The sequence below is a fragment of the Muscardinus avellanarius genome (assembly GCF_963383645.1).
Source record: "Muscardinus avellanarius genome assembly, chromosome: 11".
Classification (NCBI taxonomy): Eukaryota; Metazoa; Chordata; class Mammalia; order Rodentia; family Gliridae; genus Muscardinus; species Muscardinus avellanarius.
In genome coordinates this window covers 81,462,335-81,479,131 of record NC_137797.1, presented here as the reverse complement: position 1 = coordinate 81,479,131, position 16,797 = coordinate 81,462,335, and the positions used below count along the sequence as shown (strand labels likewise).

The following is a 16,797-nucleotide window of genomic DNA, read 5'->3' as shown; positions in this document are numbered from 1 at the left end:
AAGATAGAAAGATCTCCCTTGCTTTTAGATAGGCAGAATAAATATCAAAATGTCCATTCTACCAAAAGTGATCTACAGAATCAATGCAGTCCCTAACAAAATACCAATGTTATTCTTCATAGATGTAGAAAAATCAGTCATAAACTTCATATGGAGAAACAAAAGACCCAGAATAGCCCAATCATTTCTCAGCAACAAGAACCATGCAGGAGGCATCACAATTCCTGACTTCAAGTTATATTACAGAGCTATAGGAATTTTAAACAACATGGTATTAGCACAAAAATAGGCACAGAGACCAATGGAACAGAAGATACAGAAACTACTTCATGCACTTATAATCAATTGACTTTTGACAAAGAGGCCAAATACATATGCTGGAGAAAAGACAGCCTTTATGATAAATGTTGCTGGAAAAACTGGCTATCCATTTGTGGAAAAATGGAACTAAATCCTTAACTTCCACCCTGCACAGAAATCAACTTGATGGATCCAATATCTCGAAGTTAGACCAGGGTCTATGCAGCTGTTAGAAGAGAGCATAGGCTCAACACTCCAACATATAGGCACAGGTAGGAACTTCCTCAACAAGATCCCCAAAGCTCAGGAAATTAAAACAAGATTTAATAAGTGGGATGGCATCAAACTTAAAAGTTTCTCTTCATCAAAGGAAATCATCAAGAGTTTAAAGAGAAAGCCTATAGAATGGGAGATCTACCAGCTATCTCTATGACAGAGGTCTAAGATCTAAAATATACAAAGAACTTAAAAACTTTACACTAGAAAAACAACTCAATCAAGAAATAGACATTTCACAAAAGAAGAGATACAAATGCCCAATAGATACATGATACTTGCTTTTATCTTTTTTTTTTGTATGCAGATTTAGCTGAGACAGTCATAAAATAAGTCAAGCATTTCTTTAGGCTGTAGCTCTTTCTCTACCATTTACCTTGGTGGGGCCTCTTTGGAGATGAATTTCCTTCATTCTTTTTTTGAATACATACATACATATATACATATATACATACATATCACCAGCCTATATCAGCAGCCTATTTTGTGATAAGTTTACATATATCAATTACCTTACCACCTAAAGGGAAAAGAATGTAATAAATGGTTAATAGATAATATAACCATATCATATACAAATATCTTTTCTCAAAGGAATTTTATCTAAATGGCAGAATTTCAGGCATGAGTCAGGTTGGTTACTGTAATATATAGGGCAGGATAATTTCCAGGAGCCATTAAAACTATACCCTTATGTGCTTCCCTGATTTGAGTCAGTACTGGAGAAAAAAGTATCAGAAAGAAATAAAGCCCAAGCTTTTGGTATCTGAAATATAAAACCCATAGGCAATTTGGAGTTGAAATTATTTGGACATTGTTAAGGAAAAATTTGTTGGATATTAAAATAGGCAAGGTAGATTTTATTCTATGAAATTGCAACAGGAGAAAGAAATGGACCCCAACTCCACTAAAACCTAAGTGGGGAGAATTTTAAGTACAGGGCTTGAAAAAGTATTGGAGGCTATTGGAGGCCATGGCCATGGGAGGGTGTCAGTATGATTAGGCCATCTGCCTTTGCGAATTGTGCTTATTGAAGGTAGGCTCTTGTCCTCTCACAGACTGGGACATAGGGAATGCCATCCCTCTTTATAATTACATTCCAAAGGGATGGCTTCTAGGTCCTGTGTTGTGATTTTCCTGTGTTGTGAAACTGGCAAGAAGCTGGGGAAAGATTTATATCTCAAAGAAGCAGAGAAAGATTTTGTATATCCAAATGTTTTTAAGGAAAGGGAGGTCAGGGTCCATAGTAGGAAAAGAATCTGTCTGAAGTTTAGTTAAAAATCAGCTAGGTGGCACATGCTGTACTTGGGAGACTGAGACAGAAGTATTACAGGTTTGAGGCCAGCCTCATCGATTTAGGGAGACCCTGTTTCAAGATAAAAATAAAATAAAATAAAAAAATAGGGTTGGGGTGTAGCTTGTAGGTAGAATGACTCTAAGTTCAATCCCTTTTACCACAAAGTAAATGAATGAATGAATGAAGGAAGGAAGGAATGAATGATAAATAAATAAATTCAAGTCACTCTAAGAAGAACTACAATTTTTTTAGTTAATATAAATGTTTTTCATAACAATTTTGAAATTTGTCCTTTTAGCAAGCAAAACAATTTTCTTTTGGTGGGAACTGCTAATGGCAATTTGGCGATTTTTGAAGATAAGTCTGTTAAGGTAAATATTAAAAGTGTTCTGCATCAAATTAATTTAAATATTTTGTACTAGATGTCTTACCTACCTCTTCTTATGAGGTTCTTGAGAACAAGAATCATAAACTCTGCTTTCCATCTTCTCATTGCTTCATAAAGTCTTGTATGCAGTGGATCCCCACACACTTAATAATTGACTTAATATTTTTATGAGTAAAATAAGGATAACATGATAAATAAGATGTGATGTTAGCAATGGCAGTAATTGAGTTCGCATAAGTGAAGTAGATGATTCCTTATAAATGTGTTGTAGAAAAAAAAACAAAGAATACTTAACTTTTAAATCTGGCTTGTGGCTAGGACATAGTACAGTAGAGCAAGCACTTAGCGTCTATGAAGCCCTGGGTTCAATCCCAGCAAAATACAAGCATGCACACACATGCACACACACATGCACACACACACACACATGCACACACACACAGAAACCCCCCCACACACACATGCACACACACAGATACACACAGAAACACACACAGAAACACACACACACACACACACACACACACACACACACACACACACACCCCGTCTGGCTTTCATTTACTTTTGATTTAGTATTGAAGAAATCATCTCCTTTGATGCTCTTCAGATTATTGTTTAATCATTAAAATATTTATTCCTTCATCCCTCTATTTATCCATGATTCCATCTCTTTATTCAACTTTCTACCTATTCATACTCCCTGATACCAAAACTCTGTCATCTAGAGAGACACAGAAGTAGAATATAATCCCTAGCTTCTTTCTTGTGTAACTTTTGCATAAAATGGAGATACTGTATAGATGATATTTTGAATACCATTTTAACTAAATCCTGTGTTTATGGACATTTGAAAAGCATATCTGAATTTTTATTTTAAAGCCTTTAATCACTTAAAATAGAAAGTAATTTCAGAAAGCAAAAATTTGGTAGTGTTTTACTCCATGGATACTCAATTCACTGGGTGTGTTTTCTTTTTTGGGCAAAGTGTAAAGGAGCTGCTCCCTTGAAGATACTTAATATAGGAAATGACAGCACTCCACTGATGTGCTTGAGTGAATCCATGAATTCAGCCGAAAAGAACATCATGTGGGGAGGATGTGGTACAAAAGTCTTCTCATTTTCTACTGATTTCACTGTTCAGAAACTCATTGAGACAAGGACAAATCAACTGTAAGTTATTTTCTTTGCATAAAATGGATTTACTATTTATTTTTGTGTTCTTCATAATTATATTGATAATATTGATAACCCATAATTAAGATATTTTAAAATACACAATTTATTTTTATTAAAAAATGAATAATTTCATATATAACATTTAGAAAATCCCAGAAAGTAAAGGGCCATTAAAAACAATCAAGTACCCCAATCACTTTTGTAATAAAGGAAATGTTCATTGTAATCCTACTAGTATTTACCAATCTGAAATTTTAACCATTTTATTTTCTTCATTTTGGATATCAACATATGGAACTAGAAGGCAATCAACTCAGTATTTTGCTAAACCCATGATTTTTGTATATGTGGTTTTAGATAATTTCATTAAGCTATTGATTATAAAAAATTTAGGCTACAGGATTAAAGTAAATTTTGGATTTGATAATTATCAAAATTATAGCCAATTTAGTGATACTAGTGTTAAGCAAGAATAAAATAAAAATATGAACATCATTCTTGTTCCAGTATTTAAATTGATTTTAATCAAATTGGGGTGTTTCTTTTTTTAAGTATGTGTGTATTGTAATTTTACACCATAGTAAGGTTCAAAGTGATAAAAACATGTGCACAGAGCACTTGGTGTGTTCCCCTCTGGATTCTCTTCCTCCTGGCTCTCCCTCTCATACCTATTAGTGAGAATAGTAGTGATATCTTCATATGTGGGCATAACAGTATCATTATTTGAACTATTTCCTTCATCAATTCTCCTTTCTCTTCCTCTCATCTCTAATCCCCTTCCACTATTCTGCCGTTTTTTTCTTCACTTATCTATTTTGCTTTCTGTTTTTGTGGTACTAGAGATTGAACCCAGGGGCCTTCTACCTCTGAGCTATACCTTTAGCCCTATTGTATTTTTTTTTATTATTTTGAAATAGAGCCTGGCTAAATTGCTAAGGCTGGTCATGAACCTGTGATCCTGCACCACTTCCAGCTTCTTCATTTGTCCCAAGTCCCTTTGATTTCCTATATTTTCTCTCTGGTTCTTTTTTTTTTTTTTTTTTTTTTTGGTGGTACTGGGGTTCCTGGAAGCCCTTCTTCCTCCGGGCTACACTCCCAGACCTATTTTATATTTTTGAAACAGGGTCTCTTACGCCAGCACGGCTGCGCGATCCTCTTGTCTCCGCCTCCCAAGCGCGGGGATTACAAGCGTGCGCCACCACGCCCGGCTCTCTGGTTCTTTTTAATTTTGCTTCTTGGTGATAAGCAGTGTATGATAATAGTTAAGAACATAAGGTATAGTTCAAATATCAGCTTTGCAAGAATCTTTCAAATCTTTAGTCTTTTTTTTATTTGAAGATTGCAATATTACTCTCTTATAGCTGTGTTTGGAATATCAAATAAGGAAATTAATATAAGGAGCTTAAAATACTGCCTAATGCCTGTAAAACTCTTAATAAATGTTAATTATTATTGTGATTGTTTTTAGTTTTGGGCCACAGATCCCTATTTCAGGAACCTTCTTAGTTTCAAACATCTCTCTGGCTGCCCAAGACAGACTTGGGAGCCATACTGGTCACCTTTGCCCTGTGCTGCTTTGTCCACTGGAGTCTCCTAACCAACTCTCAAATCCTTCTCATTATTTCCTCTGCTATCATCTTGCATCTATGACATGGCAACAGTAGCATATTTCTTTCTACTTCTATTTTAAAATTCTTCCTTGGCGTCCCTTTGTCCTTTACATGAACCCACATTTTTTATGTTAGCCTGCCAGACCCTTCAGGATTCTCCGGTCTCAGACTCACAAGTACTGGGATTATAGCCATGAGCCACCATGCCCTGCTGAGTTTAAATCTTATATGGTATTTTAAGGGGTTAATTTATATCCATGATCCCAAACAATGAACTATGAAATAAAACAATTATAGATCTTGTAAATAAAGGTTTTCAGACCTATATAGTTGAGTTAAAAGTATTCATGTTTTTCCGTTTTCTGCTTCTTTGTGTTATCCGAACTGAAATGGTCTCAGTTCTTAGAGATCACCTGCTTCCTTTCACCCCTACCCTGTGAGTATGGTTTTGTCTCTGACTTTGGGTTATCACTGTGTCCCTGCCCATTTCAATCCAAGATCTGCTTCCTCTGAGTGACTGTTCCTGACCCCACCATGGCAGGTCAAGCACCTTTGCCATTGTGACTCCTTGGCTCTATTGATGCCTTGCATAACAGCTGTCATGTTTTCATACTTGTTTCTTAAACCTTTGTAATCTCACTAAAACTACTGGTTCTCAACATCAGCTGTGTATTAGAAAACAGTAGGTAGGCTGAAAATAATCACACACCTGGCATCATCTCAGACCAATTAAATCAGACCATGCATGCCTGGACTGGGGCCCAGGCTTCAGCTTTGTTCTGTTTCTACTTTACAATGAAAATGAATAAGGAGCAAGCATAGTCATAATTAAGGCACTGTGATATAAATTCTTGTGGATGAGATTTTAATATTTTGTCTTGTTCACAGATTTGTTTATTAGCATATAGTAAATATTTGGATGCCCTCATTCTCTATAAGTTCTACCTTTATCCCAACTCTTCAGGCCTGAAAATCTTTAGAAAGAAAGGTTTGTAATTATTTTATTTCATAGAGCATTTTAGGGGATCATGGGTATCAATTAACCCATTAAAATTCCATATAATATTTATTTTTTAGCATTTAAAATTTTTTTTATTGAACATAAATGGTATACATTTAAATTATAATTGGTGCCTTCTCCTCCCACCCCTGTTTTCCTTTCCCCTCTACCACCAATGATTGTCCAGGGTAACCATACATATTCATAATTTCACACATATTCGGATGTAGACCCTCATTAATCAAGTTTGGCATTTCTCTTCTCCTATCTTTCCATTCAAGCTTTGCTTGTATTTCCCCTCCATTATCAGGAGTCCTACTGGTATCCTCTATGTTTCCTAGTTTGGGCATATTAGAGAAAACATATGTACCTTTTCCTTCTGTGCTTTGCTGATCTCACTTAACATAATGCTCTCCAGGACTTTACATATTCTTGCAAATGATATGATTTTGTTCTTCTTATGGCTGAATAGAATTCCATTGTGTGAATTAACCAAAGTTTTGCAATCCATTCATCTGTTGATGGAGCCCTGGGTTGGTTCCATATTTTGGCTATTACGAATTGTGCTGCTATGAACATAGGTATGCATATGTTGCTATAGTTCTCTGAATTCAACCCTTTTGGAAAAATTCCAGGAGTGGTAGAGCTGGATCTTATGGTGGATCTATTCCCAGCATTTTTAGGAATCTCCGCACAGATCTCCATAGTGGCTGAACTAGTTTGCATTCCCACCAACAGTGTAAAAGGGTTCCTCTTTCCCCACATCCTTGCCAGCATTTGTTATTTGATTTTTTTATGCTTGCCACTCTGACTGGGGTTAGATGGAATCTCAGTGTAGTTTTGATTTGCATTTCCCTGATGGCCAGTGATGTAGAACATCTTTTCATGTATCTATTGGCCCTTTGTATCTCTTCCTTTGTGAAGTGTCTATTTAGTTCATTTGCCCATTTCTTGATTGGGTTGTTTGTTTTACTAGTGTAGAGTCTTTTGAACTCTTTGTGCTTTCTGGATATTAGCCCCCTATCAGAGTGGTGGCTGGTAAAAATCTTTTCCCATTCTGTAGGCTTCCTCTTTAAGTTATTTATGGTTTTCTTTGATGAGAAGAAACTTTTTAGTTTGATGCTATCCCACTTGTTAATTTTTGCTTTAATTTCCTGAGCTTTGGAGGTTTTGTTGAGAAAGTTACTGCCTGTGTCAATATGTTGTATTGTTGAACCTATGCTCTCCTCTACTAACTTCACAGTCTCAGGTCTAATTTCTAAGTCTTTGATCCATCTTGAGTTGATTGCTGTGCATGGTGAGATATAGGGGTTTAGATCTATCTTTCTATAAATGGATAGCCAATTTTCCCAGCACCATTTGTTGAAAAGGCTGTCTTTTCTCCAGCATATGAGTTTGGCCCCTTTGTCAAAGATTAATTGACTGTAGGCATGTGGATTTGTTTCTGTATCTTCTATTCTGTTCCACTCATCAGTATACCTGATATTGTGCCAGTACCATGCTGTTTTTTACTACTACTGATCTATAGTATAATTTGAAGTCTGGGATTGTAATGCCTCCTGCATGATTCTTATTGCTGAGAAGAGCTTTGGCTATTCTGGGTCTTTTCTTTTTCCATATAAAGTTCATGATTGCTTTTTCTATGTCTGTGAAGAATGTTGCTGGTATTTTAATGGGAATTGCATTGAATCTATAAATCATTTTTGGCAGAATGGCCATTTTGATGATATTTATTCTGCCTATCCATGAGGATGGGAGATCTTTCCATCTTCCAAGGTCTTCTTCAATTTCTTTCTTTAATGTTTTATAGTTTTTGTTGTAGAGGTCTTTTACATCTTGGGTTAGGTTTATTCCTAGGTATTTTATTGGTTTTGAGGTTATAGTGAATGGAATTGTTGTCTTTGTTTCTTTCATTGTGGATTCATTGTTGGCGTAAAGAAAAGGCACTGATTTCTTTAGGTTGATTTTGTATCCTGTGACTTTGCTGAATTTGTAAATCAGCTCCAGAAGTCTTTTGGTTGAATTCTTTGGGTCTTCCAGATAAAGGATCATGTCATCTGTAATTAAGGATAATTTTAATTCCTCTCTTCCTATGTGAATTCTTTTGATTTCCTTCTCTTGTCTTATTGCTGCAGCAAGAGTCTTAAGACTATATTGAAAAGGAATGGTGATAGTGGGCATCCTTGTCTTGTTCCTGATTTTAGAAGAAATTCTTGCAGTTTTTCCCCGTTCAATATAATGTTGGCTTTGGGTTTACAGTATATTGCCTTAATGATGTTGAAGTACATTCCTTCTATCGCAATTTTCTGCATTTTTTTTTAACATAAATGGGTGTTGGATTTTGTCAAATGCTTTTTCAGCATCTATTGCTATGATGATGTGGTTTTTGTTCTTGGTTCTATTTATGTGGTGAATAACATGTATTGATTTGCATATGTTGAACCAGCCTTGTTTTTCTGGGATGAAACCAACTTGGTCATGATGTATTATTCTCTTGATATAGTTTTGAATGCGTATGGCTAGTATTTTGTTTAGAATTTTTGCATCTATGTTCATTAAGGATATTGGTCTATAGTTTTCCTTTCTTGAGGTATCTTTATTTGGTTTGGGGATTAATGTGATACTGGCCTCATAGGAGGAGTCTGGGAGAGTTCCATCTCTTTCAATTTCCCAGAACAAGTTATGAAGTATTGGTATTAGTTGTTCACTGAAGGTTTTGTAGAAATCAGCTGGAAACCCATCTGGGCCTGGGCTTTTCTTTGGTGGAAGAATTTTTATTGCCGTTCCATTTCTTTGGTTGCTATTGGTTGGTTTAGGCTTGCTATGTCCTCTTGGCTGAGTGTAGGAAGGTTAACTGTGCATAGAAATCTATCAATTTCTTCCATGTTTTCAAGTCTATTGGAGTATAAATTTTTAAAGTAGTTTCTGATAATCTTTTGAATTTCTTCACTATCTGTGGTGATATCTCCTTTTTCATTTCTAATTTTGATAATTTGAGTTGGTTCTCTTTTTATTTTGGTTAGGTTGGCCAGGGGTTTATCAATTCTATTAATCTTTTCAAAGAACCAACTTTTTGTTTTATTGATTCTTTGAATTGTTTTTTTTTGTTGTTGTTGTTCTCTATTTCATTTATTTCTGCTCTAATATTAATGATTTCTTGCCTTCTACTGACCTTGGGAATAGATTGTTGCACACTTTCTAGGTCTTTAAGTTATGTCATTAGGTTCTTTACTTGGTGATTCTCTGTCCTTCTTATGTGGGCACTCAATGCAATAAACTCTCCTCTTAATACTACCTTCATAGTGTCCCATAGATTTTGGTAGGTTGTGTCTCGGTTTTCATTTGTTTCCATTAATTTCTTTATTTCTTTCCTAATTTCTGCTATTAACCATTCATCATTCAATGGTGTATCATTTAATCTCCATGTATTTGAATAATTTCTTTTGAGTTTCCTGTTGTTGATTTCTACTTTTATTCCATTATGGTCTGAAAAGATGCAAGGAAGTATATTACATCTTTTGAATTTGCTGGCATTTTCTTTGTGTCCCAGGATGTGATCTATTTTGAGAAGGTTCCATCGGCTGCTAAGAAGAATGTATATTCTTCTCAGAAGAATATACAGAATATATATTCTGTAGTTCCTGGCTGAAATATTCTGTAGATGTCTATTAGGTCCATTTGGTTTATGGTTTTCTTTAGTTCTAAAGAGTCTTTACTCATCTTTTGCCTTGAAGTTTGACCCAGTGGTGTGCAACGCATATTAAAGTCTCCTAGAATTATTGTATTTGGATCTATTTGGGATCTGATGTCCAGAAGGGTTTGTTTTACAAATGTGGTTGCACCCGCATTTGGGGCATAAATGTTTACTATCATTATATCTTCTTGGTGTATTGTTCCTTTTAATAAAAGGAGGTGTCCTGATTTGTCTCTTCTGATGTGTTTTAAAGTCTGTTTTGTTGGATATCAGGGTTGCTACCCCTGCTCTTTTTTGGTCTCCAATAGCATGGTATATCTTTTTCCATCCTTTCACTTTCAGTATGTGAATGTCTTTGGCTGTAAAGTGAGTTTCTTGTAGACAGCATATATTTGGATTATGTTTCTTAATCCCATTGCCAGTCTATGTCATTTGATTGGTGAGTTAAATCCTTTGATATTAAGATATATTATTGAAATATGATTTTTGTTTTCTGCCATTTTGTGTTCTGTCTACTATTGGGTGGTTTGGTCTTTCTTCGTTACTTATTAACTTATTAACTTCCTCTCTCCTCTGGTTCTGAAGTCTGCTTCTTTTTTCTTCTTTATGGTTTATTTCTTTAAGAATTTTTTTCTAGTGTTTTTTTAAAGAATTTTTTAAGATTCTGTTTATCCTGAAATACTTTTGTTTCCCCGTTGATTTTTAATAGTAGTTTTGCTGGATAACGTAGTTTTGGTTGGATGTTATTTTCTTCCAGGGTCTGAACCACGTCATACCAGTCTCTCCTAGCATTCATGACCTGGGTTGTATAATCTGGGGTGATTATTATTGTTTTGCCTCTATATGTCACCCGTCCTTTTGTTCTCACTGCTTTTTAGATTCCTTCCTTGGCCTCTATGTTGTTCTTTTTGGTTATTATGTGGCATGGGGAGGTCCTTCTTTGGTCCTGTCTCAATGGTGTTCTGTATGGCTCCTGGACATGAAGATCCAAGTCTCTTTACATGTTTGGAAAATTCTCTGAAATTATTTCTCTGAAGTGATTATGGATGTCCTTGGTCTGTACCTCTATCTCTTCTTCAATGCCTATTATCCATAAGTTAGGATGCTTCATATTATCCCATATTTGCTGGATGTTTAGGTTTTGTTGCTGTAAAGATTTCTGTTTATCGCTGACTGTGTTTTTGGTTTTGGATGTACTGTCTTCTAACAGTTATATTCTGTTTTCCATTTCATCTAATCTTCCAGAATTTCTTTCTATTGCTGTCTTCATTTCACTTATTGACTCTTTCGTTTCATTCCAGACCTCTTTCTAATTCTTTCTTAGTGTTTCTAACTCATCTTTCATCTCCTCTAGACTTGTTTTAAATCCTTTCATCATATTGTAAATCAAGATTCGGAACTCCCCTTCTTGCATTTTTTGTAGGTCAGTATTCATGACTTCTGTCGTTTCTCCACTATTCCTGGTTCTCATATTTTCAAAGTTCTCAGGCTGTTCTTCTGTTGTCTTCCCACTGATTATGGGTATTGTGTATAGACCAGTCTTAGTAGTAGGGATTTAGCAAAGTCAACATGTAAGCAGTACTTTTTCAAGTGGTGAGGATTGGGTGATGGTGGAGTAGCTAGGGTGATGGGTGAGGAGTCGGGTAAGGTAGAGAATATAATTAGGTTGTGGAGGAATTTAAGTATAATGGGGTTGAATCAGGTTGAGAATGGGAGAAGGTTAGATAGTAGGACTCTTGTATTTATCAGAATATTTAAGTATGGAGATGTGAGAAACTGTGTGTTAAAGGAAGAGCTACAGTTGGGTGGCAAGGGGAAAGATTTGAAGGAAGCTAGTTGATAGTCTGAATTGTAGACTTTTGTAGAGGGAGTGGTGGGAAGGCTCACATAGAGATGGATAAAGTAACAAAATAAGTTAGAAAGACTATTATACATTAAATATAAACAGCTGCATCGACAACACAATAATGGACTACCAGAAGAGAACAAGAAGGGTTAAAAGAGTAAACTGGATAAACATAAGGCAAAATAAAACAACCTAACAACCATGTGATATGAAGTGAAAGATCCATACAAGAAACCCAAATAAAAGTAAAAAAAGAAAAAAGGAAAAAAAAAGAAAAAAGGAATAACCCCCTCAAAAAACTGAAAAACTGAAAAAAGAAGACCCAGAAACCAAAAAAAGAGAAAAAAATAAAAAAACTATAATAAAACAAAAATTGGCAACAAAAAAGAAGAAAATAAAACATAAAATAAAAATTAAAAAATTAAAAAAATAAAAAAGAGTGAGAAGAAAACAGTCCTACTATTTTACTAACATATGGTGTGGATCTGTGCAGGTGTCATGCCTTAAGCACACTTGCTGTGTCAGTGGGGTTGAAGTTGTTCCCCTGTGCAGACCCACTGGCTCCTGTGGTTCTTCTGCGTGGGAGCTGTTACCTGGCAGCCCAATCAGAAGCTCTGATGGGCTGGCAGTTCTTCCATATCTGGCTCTCCGGGGGGATGGCAGGTCCATGTCGGGGACACTGCAGGTCTCCAGGTGTTTCTGTGGGTGCCTCTTCTGTTGCGCCAACAGTGCCACTCAGGGGTCAGCTAATCTCAAAGTTTGGGATGTTAAAGCTCTATGATCACTTTCAGACTCTTAGACAGTCCACAGTGCTGACAGTGTTGCCTTTCCCCAAAATCGTTTTTGGGTTGCTGGCTCGATATGGCACCTTTTGTGGGTGTTGCAGACACTCTCGCAGGTCAAAATTACTGGATTTTTTTCTGTAGTAGTCCCAGAGTCTGTTTTGCGAGGTAAATTGGGCTGGGCCCTGCCTTCTCGTGGCTGTGCCTCAGATCGTTAGGATGGGACTGTGCGGGTTTGGGCTTGGGCTGGGTCTGTACTTGGGCCTGAGGCTGCAGCAGCTGAGAAGGTGCTCAGGCCGGGGCTGGCCGGAGCTGGGCTGGAGCCTGAGGTGGTAGCAGCCCAGGGGGCGCTGGGGGGAGCGGAGCCCGAGCCTCCAAGCCTCGGCCAGGGCAGCTTACCAGCGGCTGGCGGTCTGGCGTGGTGGTGACTCGGCTTGCTGACACCAAGTCCCCAGACTATGCTTTGGGTAGGCAGCCTGCACTGGCTCCGGTGGCCCCGCTGTGGCTGCAGCAGATCCGAAACTCGACCTTTTTTTCCCCCCGCAGTTCAGGGTTCCTGGATTTCTTCTGCCAAGGTTCCTGGATCAGTTTTGGTTTCTGAGATATATATATTTTGTTGGTTAAGACACTGCTTTCATGGTAGTTGAACTTTATTTATTTCAATTACTGAGAAGCGCTGTGTCTCTCAGTCGCCATTTTGAATCTCCCTGCCATCAGCATTTAAAACAAAAATCAAACAAAAAACCCAAAAACAACACAAGAGGACGAATGTCTGGCCCATGAATTCTTAGAACTTGTTTCTTGTCTGTTTCTTTTCTTTCTCTTTGACTCTTTCCCCTCCTAAGTGATGCACACAGATTCTTCTCTCAGGATTGGCTAAGAGAGGCTGAAAACCCTGACTGGGCTGGGAGGGATGGGGAGGGAGCCTCCATATAATATTTAAAGTAAGCCAAGTGTGGTGACACACATCTGTAATACCTGTACTTTGAAATCTGAGACAGGAGGATCACAGATTTGAGGCCAGGCTTATAAACTTAACAAGACCCTTCAAAAATTAGACCTTGTTTCAAGATAAAAAATAAACTAGGTCTGGTTGTGTAGCTCAGAGATAGAATATCCCTGGGTTCAATCCCCTATGCCCCCACACACAAATATTCAAATAAGCAGGGCATGGTGGTGCATGCTTGTAACCCCAGCATTTGGGAGGATGAGACAGGAGGATCGCTGTTCATGGACAGCCTCAGCTACTTAATGAGGCCCTTTGCAACTCAGTAAGACCCTGTTTCAAAATAAAATTTAAAAATAGGGCTGAGGTTATAGCTTGGAAGTAAAATGCTCCTGGGTTAGATCCCCTTACTGCAAAATTTAAAAAATTAAAGTATAGATGCTTTATTAGTGGCTATCCAAAAATACCCGGCTGTCAAAGATGATCATCTCTAAAAAGGGATTATTAGCCAGTATTATAAGCACTTGGAAACATTTGCTTCCTCCTAAAAAGTCTCTTCTATTGCTGGGTCTCTTCCCAATACACAGACATCGTGTCAGAGCTGCCTCATCTTACCCTCCTTTGCCCTCCTATTGCTGTTCATGGTGACTGATTGAAAGGCATACTGGGTAGCAGGAGACATCTGCCTCTGGAGCCAGGAGACTCCACAGGACTCATTTTGAGTCCCGAGTCAAGTCTGCAACATGCAAGTCATGTGAGCAAATTATTTAATATTTGTAAGCCTTTTTCTATAATTATAGAAATTGAGATTGTGTTTATTAAGGATCAAACAAGACAACATACAAAATTTTATAAATTCTAAACCCCAAAGAGGTGGGTGGTGGTGTATTCCTGTAATCACAATACTTGTGAGGCAGAGACATGAGGATCACAGGTTTAAGACCAGCCCCAGAAACTTAGTGAGACTCTGTTAAAAAAAATGGTGTTGGATAGCTCAGAGATAGAAAACTGGGTTCAATACTCAGTAGCAGAAAAAAAGAAAGGAAGGAATAAAGAAAGGAATAGGAAAGAAAGAAAGACAACCACCACCAAGTATAAAACCCTGCATAAAACTTTGTGCTAACTAGAACTACCTTCTCCTAAATACAGCAAACACTCCAGAAAAAAAAAAAATTACTCAAAATGTAGTGACTGTCTGTCAACACATATTTTATATTTTCATCTCTCTTGAAAGAATATAAACAATACTAATGATTGTTAAATCCTTGAGGTAATTTCATATCACCCCGTGATTGATTTAACTGCAATCTTAACTATGTTTCTTTGTTCTTGTCATTTATTCTTATTCATCCTGTTGATTCATTATCCACCCACTGTCCATCCATTTATCAAACTGCCTGGTATATCAGGGCACTTACCTATGCTAACTCTTTACTGGATTGAAGATACTTAGAAAAGAAATGATACTTCTCCTTGAAAAATTGTACTTATATTCTAGTATGAGGAAAACACTAATAAATAAAAACTTTCGTTTGTTTCTTAGTTTGAGACAAGATCTTGCTAAACTGTCCAGGCTGGGCTTAAACTCCTGATCTTCCTTTCTCAGCTTCCCAATTTGATGGGATTACAGGCATGTACCACCATGCCCAAATGAAATGTTATGTTTAATAAAGACTATAAAATTACAGCAGCGCCGGTGAGGGAAAAGGAGTGGTCACTCTATTTTGACAGGTCAGGGAAGAATTCCAGGGGAGGTGATATTAAAGGTAAGCTTCAAGGGCTAACGAGGAGCTTGCCACACAGCTGGGCCAGTCTGCAAAATATGTTCAGTGTTATATGTCTTGGGTTGAAGGAGAGTTATTTAAAAGTCTTTTTAAAACATTTTCTTCATTTTCAAAGAGGAAGATGGCAAACAATTTACGTCCTTTGTAAGTATGGGTGAGGTGGAGCTTTATTCTCATAACTTGATTAACTTAAGTTGATGCAAGGGTATCTCTTGCTTTTACACTTAAAGATACTGCCACTAACACTTATTTCAATATTTGTGTTTTATAATTCTAGATGTAAATGGATAACACATTTCTAAACATTTCCTGGGCATGGTAATGCATGCCTGTAATCCCAGTACTTGAAAGGCTAAGACTGAAGGATTGTGGGTTCAAGGCCAGCCTCAGTAACTTAGCAAAACTTTCAGTGACTTAGTGAAACCCTGTTTCAAAATAAAAATAATAAACAATGAAAAATAATAAATAAATAAACAAAAAAATATACATAGGGCCAGAGTGTAGCTCAGAAGGAGAATGTCCCTGAACTCAACTTCAGTACAAAAAGAAATTCCAAACATTCACAATAACAAGGATTTTATTGCAACATCCAAATATTAAAAATATGAAGGTATATAGAAAGTTATATAGTCAATTCAGAATGGTTACAAAGAATATGAAATAATTGTAATAGTCTATTTTTCAAAATAGTGTTAATTTTGAATGCATTAAGAGCAAATATAAGATTGTATTATGTCTTGATTTTTTTTTCTCCCGTAGGTTTTCTTATGCAGCTTTCAGTGATTCCAACATCATAGCAGTGGCAGTAGACACAGCTCTCTACATTGCTAAGAAAAATAGTCCTGTTGTGGAAGTGTGGGATAAGAAAACTGAAAAACTCTGTGAACGAATTGACTGTGTACAATTTTTAAAGTAAGCGAATCAGTTATTTTATGCTTGCAAAAACTCTTCTCCTTCTCCTTCTCCTTCTCCTTCTTCTTCTTCTTCTTTTTTTTTTTTTTGTAGTACCGGGGATGGAACCCAGGGGCATTCTACTTCTGATCTACACCCCCCAGCCCTATTTTTTGTTCTTTATTTTGAAACAGGGTCTCACTGAGTTACAAAGGGCCTCACTAAGTAGCTGAGACTAGCCTCAAATCTATGTTCCTCCCATCTCAGCCTCCCGAATGCTGAAAAATATGCTTTTTGTTTTTTGGTGCATTATAGTCTTACATCAGAATATAAATGATGAGAAAAGAACTATTCTTATTCTTCCTTTTTGCATCAACATATAAAAATTTTAAAAAATAAACACAAAATTGCTAATGCTTGCTAGTACCATCATTTGTATTCCAAAATTTTTATTTTTGAAAGCTACAAAATAGGAACATGATATATATTGTTTCTTGATGATTTTATAATAAACTATTCTTTTTTTAATGTTTTTATTGGTGCATAGTGGGATAAAAAAAAAAACTTTTGTAGACATATATGCACACATCACCCAATTAACCCCTACCTAAAATCCCCACCCCGTTCCCTCCCCATCACTCCTTCCCACGCTTGGCTTAGTGGTTGACATCTAGTATTAGAGCAATTTATCCAAAATTAACAATGATAATCTCACAGAACAGTTTCATTTGTCTCTTACCAAGCTTTTGATGACTTAAAGATAGCATTTCAATATTTCTTTTTGCTTTCTTTCTTACCAGAGAA

General features: G+C 36.6%; 1 protein-coding gene across 1 annotated transcript in view; it reads left to right on the top strand.

The window, feature by feature from the left end:
• Nucleotides 1–16,797, top strand: part of LRRK2 (leucine rich repeat kinase 2) — a gene marked incomplete at both ends in the record, with an annotated part of 199,740 nt that overhangs the window by 174,664 nt on the left and 8,279 nt on the right. The window contains 3 exons of the mRNA XM_080706299.1: nucleotides 2,172–2,244; nucleotides 3,250–3,434; nucleotides 15,862–16,014. Of these exons, the coding sequence (XP_080562425.1) occupies nucleotides 2,172–2,244; nucleotides 3,250–3,434; nucleotides 15,862–16,014 (411 nt within the window). The remainder of the gene's footprint in view (nucleotides 1–2,171; nucleotides 2,245–3,249; nucleotides 3,435–15,861; nucleotides 16,015–16,797) is intronic.